Genomic DNA, 16218 nt, shown 5'->3' with positions numbered 1-16218 from the left:
CCAGAATGTGTCCTAGAAAGAGCTATCTGCAAAAATGGCACATCTCCAGGCTTACTATTCACTGCGGTCCAGAGGAGTACTTCCTCCCAGCCCCTCACGCAGCTGTCTAGCCCAAGAAATGTGAAATTGTGAATTTTAGATTTTTTTTCTTTTTGCATTTTAGAATGCCTCCTTTGTTCCAGGCACTGTGTTAGGCATCAAGGCTACAAACGTTTTGGGTTTTTTTTTGTAAAGATTGGCACCTGAGCTAATATTGTTGCCAATCTTCCTCTTTTTTCCCCCTCCTTCTCCCCAAAGCCCCCCAGTACCTAGTCATATATTCTAGTTGTAGGTCCTTCTGGTTGTGGCATGTGGGACGCCGCCTCAGCATGGCTTAACAAGCGGCGCCAGGTCTGCGCCCAGGATCTGAACCGGTGAAAACCTGGGTCACCAAAGCAGAGCATGCGAACTTAACCACTTGGCCATGGTGCCGGCCCCTTGAATTTTAGAATTTTGAAAGAAATACAGCTTGGTTTTACTTTATTCTGCATGCTAGTAGCAGTCAATTTTAGAAATTATCTCTACTCCCTTCCTCCATCTCCTAATCCATATTTTTCTCTTTTCTGCAGCTCAGACACCAAAAAACTCCATAGCAAGAGCAGTTATCAGGGCATGTGCTAGAAAGGAGGGGGCCTGGGAGGGTCCTGTGTCTCTCTGAGATATTGGACTTCATCGAATACTCACAGACCAGTGGTTTTCAAACTGGAGTGGGCCTAAGAATTGCTGGGGAGGTTGGTTCAACACGCAGACACATCCCCCCTCCCACACCACCCTGGCCCTGCTCCAGCGTCTGATTCAGGAGGTCTAGGGTGTACTCCCGGAACCTGCATTTAAAACAAGCACTCCAACACTTGGAACAATTCTTCCCAGATTCAGCTGTGAGTCCCAGAGAAAGAGAGCATGCAAATAGAAATGAAAAAGTAGCTTCTAAAGAAAATCTCTGTGAGAATTGGGCAATGCCCCATTGCAATCTATGCTAGATCTTGGCAGGAAGGTGTGGTGTTTGGGGGAGGGAAGTGTTCTAATTCATGAAGGCAGCTTCAGGTCGTCCTGGGGCCAGCCCAGCGTGAATCCACCACTGTCAATAGGCAGCAACAGCAAATGTGAGCAGCTGCATTGGCAGCAACGGTGGTTATCGTGAAGATTTCCAGGAGCCTCATTGGAGAGGAAAGAGAATGATGACCCTTACATGGCACTAAGGAGGACTTGTTTGACACGGATGCACGGGAGCCGTGGGGTCTCCCAGAAGGGTTGCAGGGAGGATTTGAGAGAAGAGAGGCTTGGAGATTTTCAGTAAGGCCTACCAAACTTGCTCTAATGCTGGGAAATGTGATGAGGTCTGGATGTACACAATTTTTAAACTGAGCACTGATTGTGGGTTGAATCTTATGCTTGGTGGTGTCCCTTAAGAGCCTGGTATTTCTCCCCTACTCCCTAGCCTCCACTCATTCCAGTTCTCATCATTCCCCACCTTCCTCATCCTCCAGCTTCTACTCAACTAATCCTACCCCGTGTTAACTGCAGCTTCAAGTGCTATTACCTGCTCAGGGTGTTAATGGAGGGCATTCCTAGAAGGAGTATCAAGTGTGTCCAGAAATGTCACAAGGAAAATTCTGATGCAGTTGAGATAGAAAAGAATATTTCTCTAATGGTGATATCACCTCTATCTTAGAGAATTGTCAGGAAGAGCCAAATGACTTAAATCCATGAAACCAACTCTAAGTGGTGGCAAAGCTTCCAGTTCTATTTCCACTGGATGGCTGCATAAATCCAAGAACACTCCTCTGCAAGTGAGACCACATAATGATACATTTAGCCCACCCCACTCCCTAATGCCCATGACAGATGCAATTGGTACCAGATAGGTCGCCAGGCATAGACTTGTGCGGCCATATGCATCCTGCATGTTAATATTGGCTCCCATCTTCAACAGCAGCTTCACGGTGTCCACTTGACGCCCAGAAACCGCATGCATCAAGGGTGTACATCCTGGAATGAGATATTTCAACAGTCTTTAAAAATGTTTGACTTGTGAAATTTGTGAGCAGACTTTATTTCCCTGTTCATTTATTACGCTTTTCGCAGATAAATGAACTGCCCTCAACACAAACCCAGCTGTTGAGTTCTACGGGACTGAAGAGACATGAAGATGATCCTTGCTACAGTTATATAAACTATGTATTTTGCTGGCCAGGTTACATCTTCTGTAATTTTGAAGTAATTGGTTGATTAAAACATTTTGTGCTGCTGATAAAACTTGCTTATTACTACTTTGGGAATCAGCATAATTTGGGACACAACAGGCAGGTTTATCCTGACTTGGCTTGAACAATGAAGAATCTAGAAGGGTCTTTGGAAAGCAACTCCAGCCAGGCAGTCAGGTCCACCACACTTTCATTGGAGGTGGTGGGTGATACAGGGCAGTGGTAGTAGCTCAGCCTTGGGTTGCACAAATTCTTGCTAAAAGGAACTAACTTGGCTGAAATACTTCTCTGTTTTTGGAACCAATCTAGGCCAAGGCATTTGGTTTTTCATGTGTTTTCTTCCTGAATAAAAATGGAGATGAAATTACACAATCTGATTAACTTTGCAGAGCTTTTGGAACAAGCCAGCCTGGTGAGGTGGAATCCAGGGGCTTCACACTCCTTCAGGTGAAGAAACCAAACCTCAGACACGACCCCTTGCCCAGCTGAGACTTGTTAAGATGTCTTTTGATTGGAAATTCACATTGAGATTGCGATTCTTCTCCAAGTGAACTGAAGCTATGACTCTCAGAGATCCCTGAGAACGAATAAATTCCAGGGCTGCTGTTCTCACTGAAAGATTGCAGCCAGTGATCCAGTTTCTTGCCAAATTTCTCCTTTCTATTACTCTTTCAGACATCTGTACTGGATAAAAGAAACAATGAAGTGCTGTGTCCAAAATAGTGGCAACATTTCCTTTTTTCTTTCTCCCTCTCTCTCTATCTTCTCCTTGCTTCCTTCCTCCTTCCTCCCTTCCTCCCTCCCTCTCCCTCTTCCTACCTTCCTTCCCTTTTTCTTTCCTTCTTCCTTCCCTCCCTCCCACACTCTCACTCTCTCTCTTTCTTTGTTTTTTGCTTTTGGGCGTTGAATTGCTCCAGCACTTTGATGAAGAGGCTTTCTTTCACTGAGTTACATTCACACCTTTGTCAAAGATAGTTGAGCATATTCATGAGAGTCTATTTCTGAGTTCTCTGTTCTTTTCCATTGATCTGTGTGTCCATAATCCCTCAGCCAACACAACATAGTCTTGATTTCTGTAGCTATATAGTAAGTTTTGAAATTGGGTAGACTGATTCCTCCTACTTCATTCTTCTTTTTCAAAATTGTTTTTAACTATCTTAGTTCCTTTGCCTTTCTATATAAATTTTAGATAATAATCATCTATATCTACAAAAAAATCTTGCTGGGATATGATAGAAATTGCATTAAACCTGTATGTGAATTTGGGGAGCATTGCATATTTACTATATTGAGTCTTCTAATCCATGAACATGGTATGTCTCTCTATTTAGATCTTCTTTGATTTCTTTCACCAGCATTTTATAGTTTTCAGTGTACAAGTCTTGTACATATTTTGTCATATTCACACCTATTTTTTTATTGAGTGATTTTAAATAGCATTGTGGTTTCAATTTTGTTTATCATGTGTTTATTTCTAGTATATAGAAACACAATTTGTTTTTCTGGATTGATCTTGTACACTGTGACCTTGCTGAACTCACTTAGTTGTAGGAGTTTTTTGGTGGTTTTCATAGGATTTTCTATGTAGATAATCAAGCTGTGCAGAACGGGACAGTTTTATTTTTTTCTTTTCAGTAGTATGATTTTTCTTTCTTTCTTTTTTTTTTTTTTTTTGCCTTTTTGCACTGGCTAGAACTTTCAGCACTATGCTGAATATGAGTGAGAGTGGACATCTTTGCTTTGTTCCTGATCCTGGGGGCAAAGCATTCAGTCTTTCACCATTAAGTAAAATGTTAGCTCTAGGCTCCTTTTTTTTTTCCTCCTAGGGTCTTTTAAAATAGATACTCTTTATCAAACTGAGAAAGTTCCCCTCTATTCCTTTTTTTTTTTTGAGAGTTTTTAATAATGAATGTGTGTAAAATTTTGTCAGATGTTTTTTCGGCATCAGTTGATATGATCATGCAATTTTTTTCTTTAGCTGTTCAATATAATGGATTACATTCATTGATTTTCAAATATTGAACCACATTTACATTCTTAGAACAAACTCCATTTGGTCATGGTGTATAATTCTTTTTATATATTATTGAATTCTATTTGTTAATATTTTGCTAAGGTTTTCTGTATCTATATTCACAAGGAGTATTGGTCTGTAGGTTTATTTTTTTATATCATCTTTTTCTGGTTTTGATATCAGAGTAACACTAGCTTCCTAAACATAACTGATAAGAGTTTTCTTCTCTTATCTTTTATGGAAGAGATTATATAGAATTGATTTTAATTATTATTTAAAAGTTTGTAGAAGTCTCCAGTAAAACCTTCTAGGCCTGAAGAGTTCTTTTTCTGGAAATTTTAAAATTATGAATTTAGTTTCCTTAATGGTTATAGGACTATTCAGATAATCTATTTCCTTTTGGATGAATTATGATAGTTTCTCTTTTTTGAGGAATTGATTCATTTTATGTAAACAGTCAAATTTGTGTGTGTAGAGTTGTTTGTTGTATTTCCTTATCATGTTTTAGATGTCTGCAGGGTCTACAGTGATATCTTCAGTTTGATTCCTGATAGTGGTAATTTGTGACTTCTTTCATTTTCTGTCACTAGTGCTAGAAGTTTGTCAATTTTATTTATCTTTTCAAAGAATCAGTTCCTTGCTTCATTGATTTTCTCTATTGCTTTTCTGTTCTCGATTTCATTGATTTCTACTCTTCTCTTTATTATTTCTTTCCTTCTGTTTGCCTTGGGTTTATTTTGCTATTCTTTTTCTAGGTTCTTGAGGTAAGAACTTAGATTATTGACTGATACTTTACCTCTTTTCTAATGAATATCTTTAGTGCTATACATTTCCCTCAGTGTTGCTTTAGCTGTGTCCCACAGATTTTGGTATGCTGTATCTTCATTTCCATTCACAGTCAGTCAGTACAAACCAGAATTGAACCCAATCAGTCTGAATCTTTCTTGTGCTTATCATGCAAGTGGTATTTAACCATTGACTCCCCTCATTTCCTTTCCAGCCTCAAGGCAGATGTACAAGTAAATCTGCCTTATTTAATTAATTAATTTATTTTTGAGGAAGATCAGCCCTGGGCTAACTGCTGCCAATCCTCCTCTTTTTGCTGAGGAAGACTGGCCCTGAGCTAACATCTGCGCCCATCTTCCTCCACTTTATACGTGGGACGCCTACCACAGCATGGCGTGCCAAGTGGTGCCATGTCTGCACCTGGGATCCAAACTGGCTAACCCTGGGCTGCCGAAGCGCAAGGTGTGCACTTAAGCACTGCGCCACTGGGCCGACCCTAAATCTGCTTTAAAAACAAACAAACAAACATAGTACATGGATAAATTAGGGAGCAACTACTCACTTCACAAAACATCTTGTAAACATTTACAAAATACTTTGTTGTCATGATAAGGGAATCTCAAGCTCTTCTTGGGACAGGTCGAGTAGTTAAAAATCATTAACGACTTCCCAGAAATACTGGGACAGAGAAACCAGTGAGAGATCTTTTGTTATAGTCCCATAGGTCCCTGAGTCTGTTTTGGCTTTTTTTTTTTAGAGCCTATTTTTTTTCAGTTGTTCAGACTGGCTCATTTCTATTGTTCTATTTTCAAGTTCATTGATCCTTTCCTCTGCTTCCTCATTCTGCTGCTGAGCTTATCCATTGAGTTTTTAATTATGATTCTTGTATTTTTCAGTTTTAATATTTTCCATTTTGGGTCTGGCCCAGTGGTGTAGTGGTTAAGTTCACGTGCTCCACTTCAGCAGTCTGGAGTTCACAATTTTGGACCTGCACACCACTCATCAAGTCATGCTGTGGCAGTGTCCCACGTACAAAAAAAAAGAGGAAGTCTGGCACAGATGTTAGCTCAGTGACAGTCTTCCTCACCAAAAAAAAAAAAAAAAATTCCATTTGGTTCTTCTTTATATCTCTATTGGTTTGCTGGGGTTTTCTATTTTTCATTTGTTTCAAGCATGTTTATAATTACTCATTGAAGCATTTTTTTTTCCTGGCTACTTAAAAATATTTGTCAGATAATTCTAACATCTATCTTCTCGGTGTTTGCATCTATTGGTTGACTTTTTTCATTCAATTTGAGATCTTCCTGTTTCTTGGTATGACAAGTGATTTTCTATTGAAACTTGGACATTTGGGGGTTGTGTTATGAGTTGCCTAATCTTACTTCAGCCTTCCATTTTAGCTGGCTTCCTCTGACACTGCTCCACAGGGGAAGTGGGGGGATGCCACCTCTTTATCGCCAGACGGGATTAGAAGTCCAGGTTCCCTACATGGCCTCCATTGACATCTGAGGGAGAAGACTCTTCATCATTGGGTGGTGGTGAAAGTCCTAATTCTCAAGAAGGCCTCCTCTGACGCTACCCCAACAGGTAGGGGGAGGGGGCCTCGTTACCAGATGGGGGTGGAGGTCCAGAGTCACCACTTGGTCCTTGCTGGAATGGGGGATGCTGGGGCCCTAGTATTTTTTGTGGTATTTGGCTGGAGTAGATTCTTCATTGTCTAACAGTTTTCTGTCTTATGTGGTCCCTTTCCTGGTTCTTTGGCTAGAAGGCAGGCTTTTGTTGGGGCTTTTTTTGGTCTGTGCCTGTTGAACTCCAATTCTGGGATATGCAAGGCAAGAAGAATACCCAGGGAATTTACTGCCATGTCATTCCTTGGGTCCCAAGGCCCTAGCCAGTCTGTCCTTTTCTCTCCACCTTCCAGAGTATTCTTATGTTTATTTTACATACAATGTCAGAAGTTTTAGTTGTATTTAGCAGAAGGAATAGAGAAAAAAGCCCGCCTACTCCATCTTCCCAGAAGCAGAAGTCCTTGCTCTCTGGCTTTAACAGTCACACTTTCTCAATATCCATTGCTACCAAAAATAGCCTCCTCTTTCCATACCCTTTTTCTAACTACTTAATCTCTCTACTTAGTCATTCCTACAAAGAAGTTGAAAACAAACCCAAACCAACTGCTTCATTATAAGAGGTGATGTAAAAGAATTTGAATATTTGTCTTCAAGAACCTCATGTAGAGAAATACTGAGGGACCTGCACACAGTCACAGGCAGGGTATTCCTTGTCTGTCCAGTATCAAAGTGACCTGTCAGATACAATTTTGTTAACATCGCTCCCCTCTGAAGACCGTCTCTAAAAGGATAGAGCAGAACATTCTGCAGGATTCAACATGCACAAATAGCTCACCTTCACTGTCACAGCATTCTAGGATGGAGGGGTCTTCCCGAATCACTGAAGTCAGAGCATTGACATCTCCATTAGATGCTGCCTGATAAACCATGGTCAGATCAACTTCCTCTGATGAGTCACCTTCATGAATCAAACAGAGACACACTTAGTGTGTGGAGCAAATTCACTGAGCAAATAGCACTCAAAGCGTCACTCACATACAAGTGAGTCATGAAAACCTGTCTTGTGAATCCAGGCAGAAGGCTGAGTCATCCTGATCACGTGCACCCTCAGCACTTCTGAAGAAAGGTGGATCACTGTGGGCCATGTTGTAATGTCGCCATATACAGTAGTCCACCCTTATCTGGGGGGGATACATTCCAAGACCCCCAAGAGATGCCTGAAACCATGAATAGTACAAAACCCTATATATACTATGTTTTTTCCTTTACATACATACCTATGATGGAGTTTAATTTATAAATTAGGCACAGTAAGAGATTAACAACAATAACTAATAATAAAATAGAACAATTAATACACTGTAATAAAAGTTAACATAGATCTTAGTAATCTCAGCATACGGTTTTTTTCTTATTAAGTAGAGAACTTTCACCTTTTCGCTTAAAAGAAGCACTTTACAACTTCTCTTTGGCATATCTGAATTTACAGCGTCACCACTCTTGTGCTCTGGGGCCATTGTTAAGTAAAATAAGGGTTACTTGACCACAAGCACTGTGATACTGCAGGACAGTCGATCTGATAACCAAGTTGGCTATTAAGTGACTAACAGGCTGGTAGCATATACAGCGTGGATTCGCTGGGCAAACGGATGATTCACACCCCAGGCAGGATGGAGCAGGACGGCAGGAGATTTCATCATGCTCCTCAGAACAGTGTGCAATTTAAAACTTATGAATTATTTCTGGAACTTTCCATTTAATATTTTCAGACCGCAGTTGACCCTGGGTAACTGAAACCATAGAAAGCGAAACTGTGGATAAGGGCTAATTACTGTATAGGGAAGGAGCCTGAGGGATTAGATGTCTTCTAAGATTTTATGATTCTCTCCAGGCATTAGGCTTCTCGAAATCAGTGAGACTAGAGAGGGGAGTGGGGCCCTCATGTTGGCTCTGGGTTTCCCTTTTTGATCTGAAACATGTTACTTTTCCTTTCAATGACCCAGTTTACCCCCCTTCGAAAGAGACATTGTGCTCCTCATTTTCTGTCCTCCAGATGCACTCTTCACCCTTTTCCCCCTCTGCTCTGTACCCTGAAGGCCAACCCTTGCTGACTGCATCTCCCAGGCCGCCTTGTTCTCTGGTTGGGCTGTGGGAGGCACTGGCAGGAGACTGGTGGGAAGAAGAGAGAGATGGGCATTTCTTCTTGCCTTCCCCTGGTGCCGTATCTAGCAGTAGATGCTTCTCTCCCACCAGCAGGTTCCTCCTCGCCAACACCAGTTCTCACTGGGCTCCCTTTGGTAATAAACATTGTTCTTTCAACGCTGCCACATCTCTGTATGTAGTCTCTTCTGAAAGCCCCTTGATTTGAACCATCTGGGGTTTCATAACATGTTGCTTCCAGAAGGAACGGAGCTGTATGCAACTCCTTTGAGTTTGGTAGCACCCTGTATTATACCTCTGTGTGTGATTGAACCCACTAACAGTATTCCTAAAGGTGACAATAACACTTTGGGTCAAGTGAGCCCAGGGGAGCACTGGAAATGCTGGGAGGCAAGTTCTGTTTACAGGGGGCCCCACTGTGAGACACTGTGCCGAGCCCCTCTACCTATACAAATGCTTCAACGCGTGTTTTTTCCCTAAGCATAGCAAGCAATTGTTTAGGGAAAATATATGGATGTAAGAAAAGTTTTTGAAGTTGTGTTTTTCTACTGATGTGGACATTATGCCCGAGATACTTTACAGTTCTAATTAATCTGTGGTTGGCAGTGGTCCTAACACTTTGGCTTGGTTTATGTGTCCCAGTATTTCTGGGAAATCATTAATGATTTTTTAAGCAGTTGACCTGTCCCAGAAGAAACTTGTTATTGAAAATGATTCACTTATGACAACAAACTGCTTTGTAAAGTGAGTGGTTGCTCCCTGATTTATTCTCGGTAGGTTTGTTGTTGTTTCCAACACATACTCACCGGTACATTGTCCTGAGGGCTGGAAGTGGGAGGTGAGGGACAACAAGGTCAAATGCCACTTCTGTGGAAGTGCAAGGACTCTGGAGCTGTACCCCTTGGGTTCAAGTCCTGGTTTGTATTAACCAGCTGTATAAATTTGGGCCAATGAGCCCCTCTGGGCCTTAGTTTCCTTGTCTTTAAAATGGAGATGATGCTGATTATGACAGCCACCTCTCTCATAATTTATTGTGAGTAATAAATGAGTTAATATTTTATCCTATGTGCCCTTAGAACAGGGCAAAGCACATAGTAAAGCCTGTATATACTTTGCTACTACTCCTGTTGCTTTTTTTTTTGCATGTTTAGAGAGCATTTGAAATCTGGGGCATGTAGAGAAAAAGGTTTCTCTGATGATGGCCAGATAAAGAATCCACACTTTGAATAGAACACTAACTCTCTATTAGAAACCTTCCCAGGAGTCTAGACATTTTGTTACAATTGCTCACAATATCTTTGGGCACAAGAAATAGGGCCCAGGCTCAAGGACAAAGATGGGCCTGGTATGTGGCTGTATGACCCCATCCAAAGATGCTGGTGGTGTCATCTTAGAAGGAAGATGCTGGTGGATGGCTGAGGAACTCTGTGTTTATAGCCTGTTTATATCTTATATAACCTGTTTATATATGTTATATGTATATAATATATAACATATATATGTTATATAAACATGTTTATAACCTGTCATCACTGGGTGCAATAAAATCTGTAAGGCACATTCATCATACTGTTGAGTACATCCAGCTGAGAGAAACAAGGAATACTGCCTGATAGAATTAGGATCCCCAAATAACTTTGTCAGAAGGATTCTAGTAAGAGTGTGTTTAATAGGGATAAACGTAGGGTAATGTCTCTTAGTCCATAAAATACCCAGTTGAACTAATTAAAGGGTGTTGAACCTGTAGTTTTTGTTGCCTAACATCCCCTCACCCTGCTGGGATCTTAACCTGACTATTCCGTAGGGAACGCCTCCTCTCCACTTTCAGCCTATGGGCTGAATTCAGTGGAGTTGACTACATCCCTGCTCAGGAGCAGAACATGTGACCTAGAACTAAGCCACCCAGCACTAGCGTTATCCTGGCCACAGAGATTGATTCAGGGATGTGCCCCAATCAGAGCCCATGAAAGGTAATGATACTTTGACTGGGATTGCTGAGAGCAATATTCTTTCTTTGTTCTACACCCACGAACTGGGAGCTACTAGGAGACATCTTATGGAGCCTAGGAATGAAGACAATACAAGGAGAAGCAGAGCTGGGCTATGAGAAGGAAATAACTGATACCTGCAGACATCATTTGAACTCCTGAATCAAGCCACACCTTAAACCAGCACCGTCTCTAGAATATTTACATGAGCCATTTAATTCCTTTTTTGCTTAAGTCAGTTTACATAGATTTTATGTGTTTGTTTTTCTTTTTAATCACTGAAAAAGTTCTAATTGATAAAAATTTTTAGCAGTGGCACGTTAGGAAAGAACTCAGGATTTTAGTTAGGCAGTTAGCTCTACAGGAATTAACAGTGTGACAATAAACTAGTAGGAACTCTGGCTGCATTAATAACAGTCTAGTAACCAGATTGAGGGAAGTAATAGATCTGTTCCAATGTTAACTGATCAGGGTCATGTTGAGGTCTATGGCCCATGAATTAAATGGGCTATAGGTGGCTGGAGAACATTCAGAGGAGAGTGACCAGAATGGGGTATGAATGGACTTCATTCATGTCACATGAGCAACAATTGAAGGAAATAGATGTTTACTCTCGAAATTATTACTTGGGGTTATGACAGTAGCCTTCAGATATTTGAAGATTTTTTTTAAATTAAAAAATGTGGTAAAAAACATATAAAATTTGCATTTCAACCATTTTTAAGCGTACAGTTCAGTGGCATTATCTGTATTCACATTGTTGTGCAACCATCACCATCAATCATCTCCAGAACTCTTTTCAGCCTTCAAAACTCAAACTCTGACCCATTAAACAATAACTCCCCATTCATCCCTCCCCCCAGACCCTGGAAACCCCCATTCCACTTTCTGTCTCTATGAATCTGACTCCTCTCCGAATCTCATATAAGTGGAATCAACAGTATTTATGCTTTTGTGAGTGGTTTATTTCACTTAGCATAACGTCCTAAAAGGCTCATCCATGTTGTAGCATGTCTCAGAATTTTCTTCTTTTTTAAGGGTGAATAACATTCCATTACATGTATTTACCATATTTTGTTCATCTTTTCATCCAGTGATGAAGACTTGGGTTGTTTCCACCTTTTGGCTATTATGAATAATGCCGCCATGAACATGGGTGTACAAATATCTCTTCCAGATCCTGCTCTCAATTCTTTTGTTGAGAAGAAGAAGTAGTTCTTCTATGTGAGCCACCACCACAGCATGGCTACTGACAGACCAGAGGTGTGGCTCCACGCCCAGGAACTGAACTGGGGCTGCTGAAGCAGAGAGCACTGAACTTTAACCACTAGGCCATCAGGGCTGCCTCTGTGTGTTTGTCTTTTTAATAGTAGCTAGCCTAATGGGTGTGAAGTGAAATCTCATGGTTATTATTTACATTTCTTATAAGTAGTGATGCTGAGCATCTTTTCATATGCTTATTGGCCATTTGTATATATTCTTTGTAGAAATGTCTATTTAGGTCCTTTGCCCATTTTTTAATTGAGTTGTTTTTTTTTTGTTGTTAAGTTGTAGGAATTCTTTATATATTCTGAATATTAACCCTTTACCACATAGATAATTTGCACATATATTCTCCCATTCTGTGGGTTGCCTTTCACTCTGTTGATAGTATTCTTTGATGCACAAAGCTTTTAACTTCAATGTAGTTCAATTTGTCTATTTTTTCTTTTGTTGTCTGTGCTTTTGTCATCATATCCAAGAAATCATTGCCAAATTCAATATTGTAAAGGTTTCTCCCTATGGTTTCTTCTAAGAGTTTTATAGTTTTTGGTCTTATGTTCAGATCTTTGATCCATTTTGAGTTAATTTTTGTATATCATGTTAGGGTAAGGGTCTGAGTTCATTCTTTTGTGTGTGGCTGTCCAGTTGTTCCAGCACTATTTGTTGAAAGGACAATTCTTCCTCTCTGAATAGTTTGGCACCTTTGTTGAAAATCAGTTGACCATAAATATATGGGATTATTTCTAGACTCTCAGCTCTATCTCATGGATCCATAAGTCTGTCTTTATGCCAGTACTACACTGTTTTGTTTACTGTAACTTTATATTTTGAAATCAGGAAGTGTGAGACCTCTGACTTTGTTCTTCTTTTGTAAGATCGTTTTGGCTCACAGGGGTACCTTGAAATTTCATAAGAATTTTAGGATGAATTTTTATATTTCTGCAAAAACATCATTGGAATTTTGATGGGGATTGCATTGAATCTGTAGATTTCTTTAGGTAGTATTAACATCTTAACAATATTTTCTTCTACTCCATGAAACGCAAAATGTCTTTCCATTTATTGGTGTCTTTAATTTTTTTTCAGCAGTATTTTTAGTTTTCAGTGTACAAGTCTTTTGCCTCCTTGGTTAAGTTTATTCCTAAGTATTTTATTTTTTTTGACACAACTGAAAACAGAATCGTTTTTTGAAGAACTTTTAAGCAGACCATTTGATGGTTAAATTGTTCTGTGAAACCCCAGCTGTTAGAAGCAGCAGTGGGTGAGAGCAACAGAGAGACAGGTATTTGAATTGTTAGAACACTGTAAAAATGTCTGGGTCACCTCAAGAGGTAGTGAGCTTCCTGTCATTGAAGATGGCCAATCCTTGTTGGGTGGCCACCAAAGAAGTGTATCATAAAAGGAATTCAGACACAAAGTGAAGCACAAGGTAGCGGGAAGGGAAGATGTGTGAGGCAGAACAGAGTGTATTTCAGAGCTTCTCCCTGCCCTGAGATACCCTACTAAACTACAGAGCCACCAGGAAACAGAAAACATGAAGGGGTTTCTGTAGAAGTTGTGTAGAAACAGCCCATTTAAGTTATGGTCAATGCAAATAACTAGGCCTAAACTTAAGACTACACAAAGAATTTCCATGGAAATGAGGAAGAGGGATGTAGAAACAACAGCTCCAGGAAGGTGACTGATGGTCCCTGTGGAATCTAAAATGAGGTAAGAAAAATTTTGTCTACCAAAGCTCACAGAACCATTTAAGATATGTGAAAGATCTACATAAACAAACAATACACAAATGTTTCCTTCTCTCCTTCCTTCTTTCCTTATGCATCTATCTGTCTGTCTGTCTATCTACATATCTATCTAGTATCATCTATATACTTACCATCTATCTATTTACCACCTATCTATCTTTCTTTCCATTCACCTTAGGGGAGGATCAAGGTTTGAATGGTTCTTGCCTCTCTAACTTTGTGAAAATTAAACAGACTTATGTATAAGCACATAAAGAAAAATTCCAGAATTTACACAAGGGAAAAAGACTGAAAGTAGAGAAAATGGAAAAGAGACATAAAGAAATAGGAAGAAAGAAGCATGTGAACAGAGGTAGATTATATTTTATAAAAAATCATGTATGTATATGTATATATATGAGATATGTATAAGACTAGAAGAACATGCATGAAAAAGTTAATAGAGATGATCTCTGATTTTTTTAGAACTTTCGATATTTTCAAAATCCTCTACAATGAATTAATATTTTTTTATAACCATCAAAGTAAACTGTTCTTTTTTCCTTCAGTGGTGAGAGAGGAGTGTGTCTCACTAGCCTTACATTAATATGCTATTACTAAAAGGATAGAGAGCTTAGTGTGCTCCTAACTGAGAAAACAAGTCCTTAATATCTGACAGAGTTCTGAAAAAGAAAAAATATATTTTTCTAATTCTGACTTTTATAAATAACCTAGATCTTTTTTAAAAAGCTACAATATTTTAAATTTTTAATTACTTTTTACCTAAAAATTAGAAGGATAGACATTCTTGAAATCATCTATTTGCCTTATTTTTCATGGTTAAAACCCCTAGCAGATGTCTGGATGTGTCATAAATCATCCACCTAATCCCAAGGGCCTAGCTCTTTAATAGTGGGATTTCAGACGTAGGACACGAGACTAGAAATGCTTTGCAGTCGAAGACCTTCCTTAGAGCTTCTCACATTGGATACAAATGCAGGTTCCTCTTCTAGGGTTTCATATAGTCACTCTATCCTTGGTTTATTTTCTAGGGAAAGCCCTTGACTGCATCAGTTCCTGGGACCACTTTGTTGAAATTACCCAGAGGTCAGCTTGACGCTTGTTCTGCTTAAGCTGCGACTGCCTTGTGGAAGGGCCAGGTCAATGTAAGGATAGATCATATTGCAGTTGCCAGAGCCCGGACCATCATGGTCTTGAGACGCTTTCTCTGGTTCATTCTATTCTGACGATCCTTGGCTGGCTGAACCCACCCTAGAGTCAGTCCCCCATGAAGTCTGGATTCAGTTTGGTCAACTACAGAGGGCTCTGCAGATCTTTCTTACCTTGTTCCACGGCGTGGGACTGACTGCCTCTGAGGAACTGAAATTTAACTACTCATCCATTTCCTCAACATCTCCCACAGGCGACTGAAATTGCAAGTATAAAGGCTATAGAGTCTCTGTCCCTAAGAAAGACATGCCTTAGCAGGAAGTCACATGTGTAATTTATGACTGAGCTATACCAGGGATATTGTGGCAGGACAGAGGAAGAATCCCTTCGAGGAATCATTTCCTGGGTGTTCTCCTGATTCAGATTCCTCTCGATTCTGAAAGTGTGATCCTGGATGCTTTGCGGATGGTAGAGAAATTGCATTTTGGGGGTTGCCTGGAATGACCTATCCATAAGGCAGCCTTTCCACTTTTACGGAGGGTGCCAGGCCTTCACTGTACCCCAACGGCTCCATGTAACAATATTGCCACCCACTGGTGATAAAGAGTCTCTCTGGGCCTTGACCTCGGCCCTGAACCAGGATGGTGCCAGTTCTGCTGGGTAGAACTAAAAGCCAGTCTGGAACACTCTGGCCATGCAGGAACAAGTTTAAGTTCATTGATACAGATGGCTGGTCTTGAAACAAAATTAGTTTCATGTGACTCATCATATACATCGTGTGACACATAGCATTCACACAGGGAGGCAATATAGAAAAATGGTAAGCGCATAGGCACAGAGACCCAGCCTCCAGAGTTTGATTGCTGGCACTACCACTTACCTGCTAGCTGTGTGACTTGGGCGAGTTGCTTAACCTCTCTATTCTCATTCTTCACTTGTCAAATGGGCATAAGAATAGTATTTACCTCCTAGGGCTGTTGAGAGCTAAATGAATTGATCCATGTAAAGTGCTTAGAGCAATGCCCGGCACAAAGTATTCAGAGCATGTCAGTTATCAATATCACTACTGTGACATAGGTGGGACCCTCTGTCTTCTTTTCCATAATGAGACCCTCTGCCTTGCTCAGCAGGCTGTAGAGGTTTTGTGAGCTCAAACGTTTTGCTATCACTCCTATTTTCCCCTCTAGTCCCTTAGGGTGTATTGGCTGAGGCTTTAAGAGTGTTTTATAACGTGCCAGTCATAGGGGAGGAGGAAAAAGTTTTCCTCCTAACATTTTAAAGAGGAAAATAGATTCAAGA

At 40.3% G+C, this 16218-nt stretch overlaps 1 protein-coding gene and 1 long non-coding RNA gene across 2 annotated transcripts in view; one reads left to right on the top strand and one right to left on the bottom strand.

Annotated features, from left to right (window-relative positions):
- ANKRD55 (ankyrin repeat domain 55) overlaps nucleotides 1-16218 on the bottom strand; it is a 96274-nt gene that overhangs the window by 61840 nt on the left and 18216 nt on the right. Inside the window, 2 exon segments of the mRNA XM_008515876.2 lie at nucleotides 1898-2028; nucleotides 7447-7569. Coding sequence (XP_008514098.1) covers nucleotides 1898-2028; nucleotides 7447-7569 — 254 coding nt within the window.
- LOC139077814 (uncharacterized) overlaps nucleotides 6432-16218 on the top strand; it is a 54113-nt gene continuing 44326 nt past the window's right edge. Inside the window, exon 1 of the long non-coding RNA XR_011530333.1 lies at nucleotides 6432-6630. This is a non-coding gene — a long non-coding RNA (uncharacterized lncRNA). The remainder of the gene's footprint in view (nucleotides 6631-16218) is intronic.

The sequence above is a fragment of the Equus przewalskii genome, chromosome 20 (genome assembly GCF_037783145.1).
Source record: "Equus przewalskii isolate Varuska chromosome 20, EquPr2, whole genome shotgun sequence".
Lineage (NCBI taxonomy): Eukaryota > Metazoa > Chordata > Mammalia > Perissodactyla > Equidae > Equus > Equus przewalskii.
This window is presented reverse-complemented; position numbering and strand designations above follow the sequence as displayed.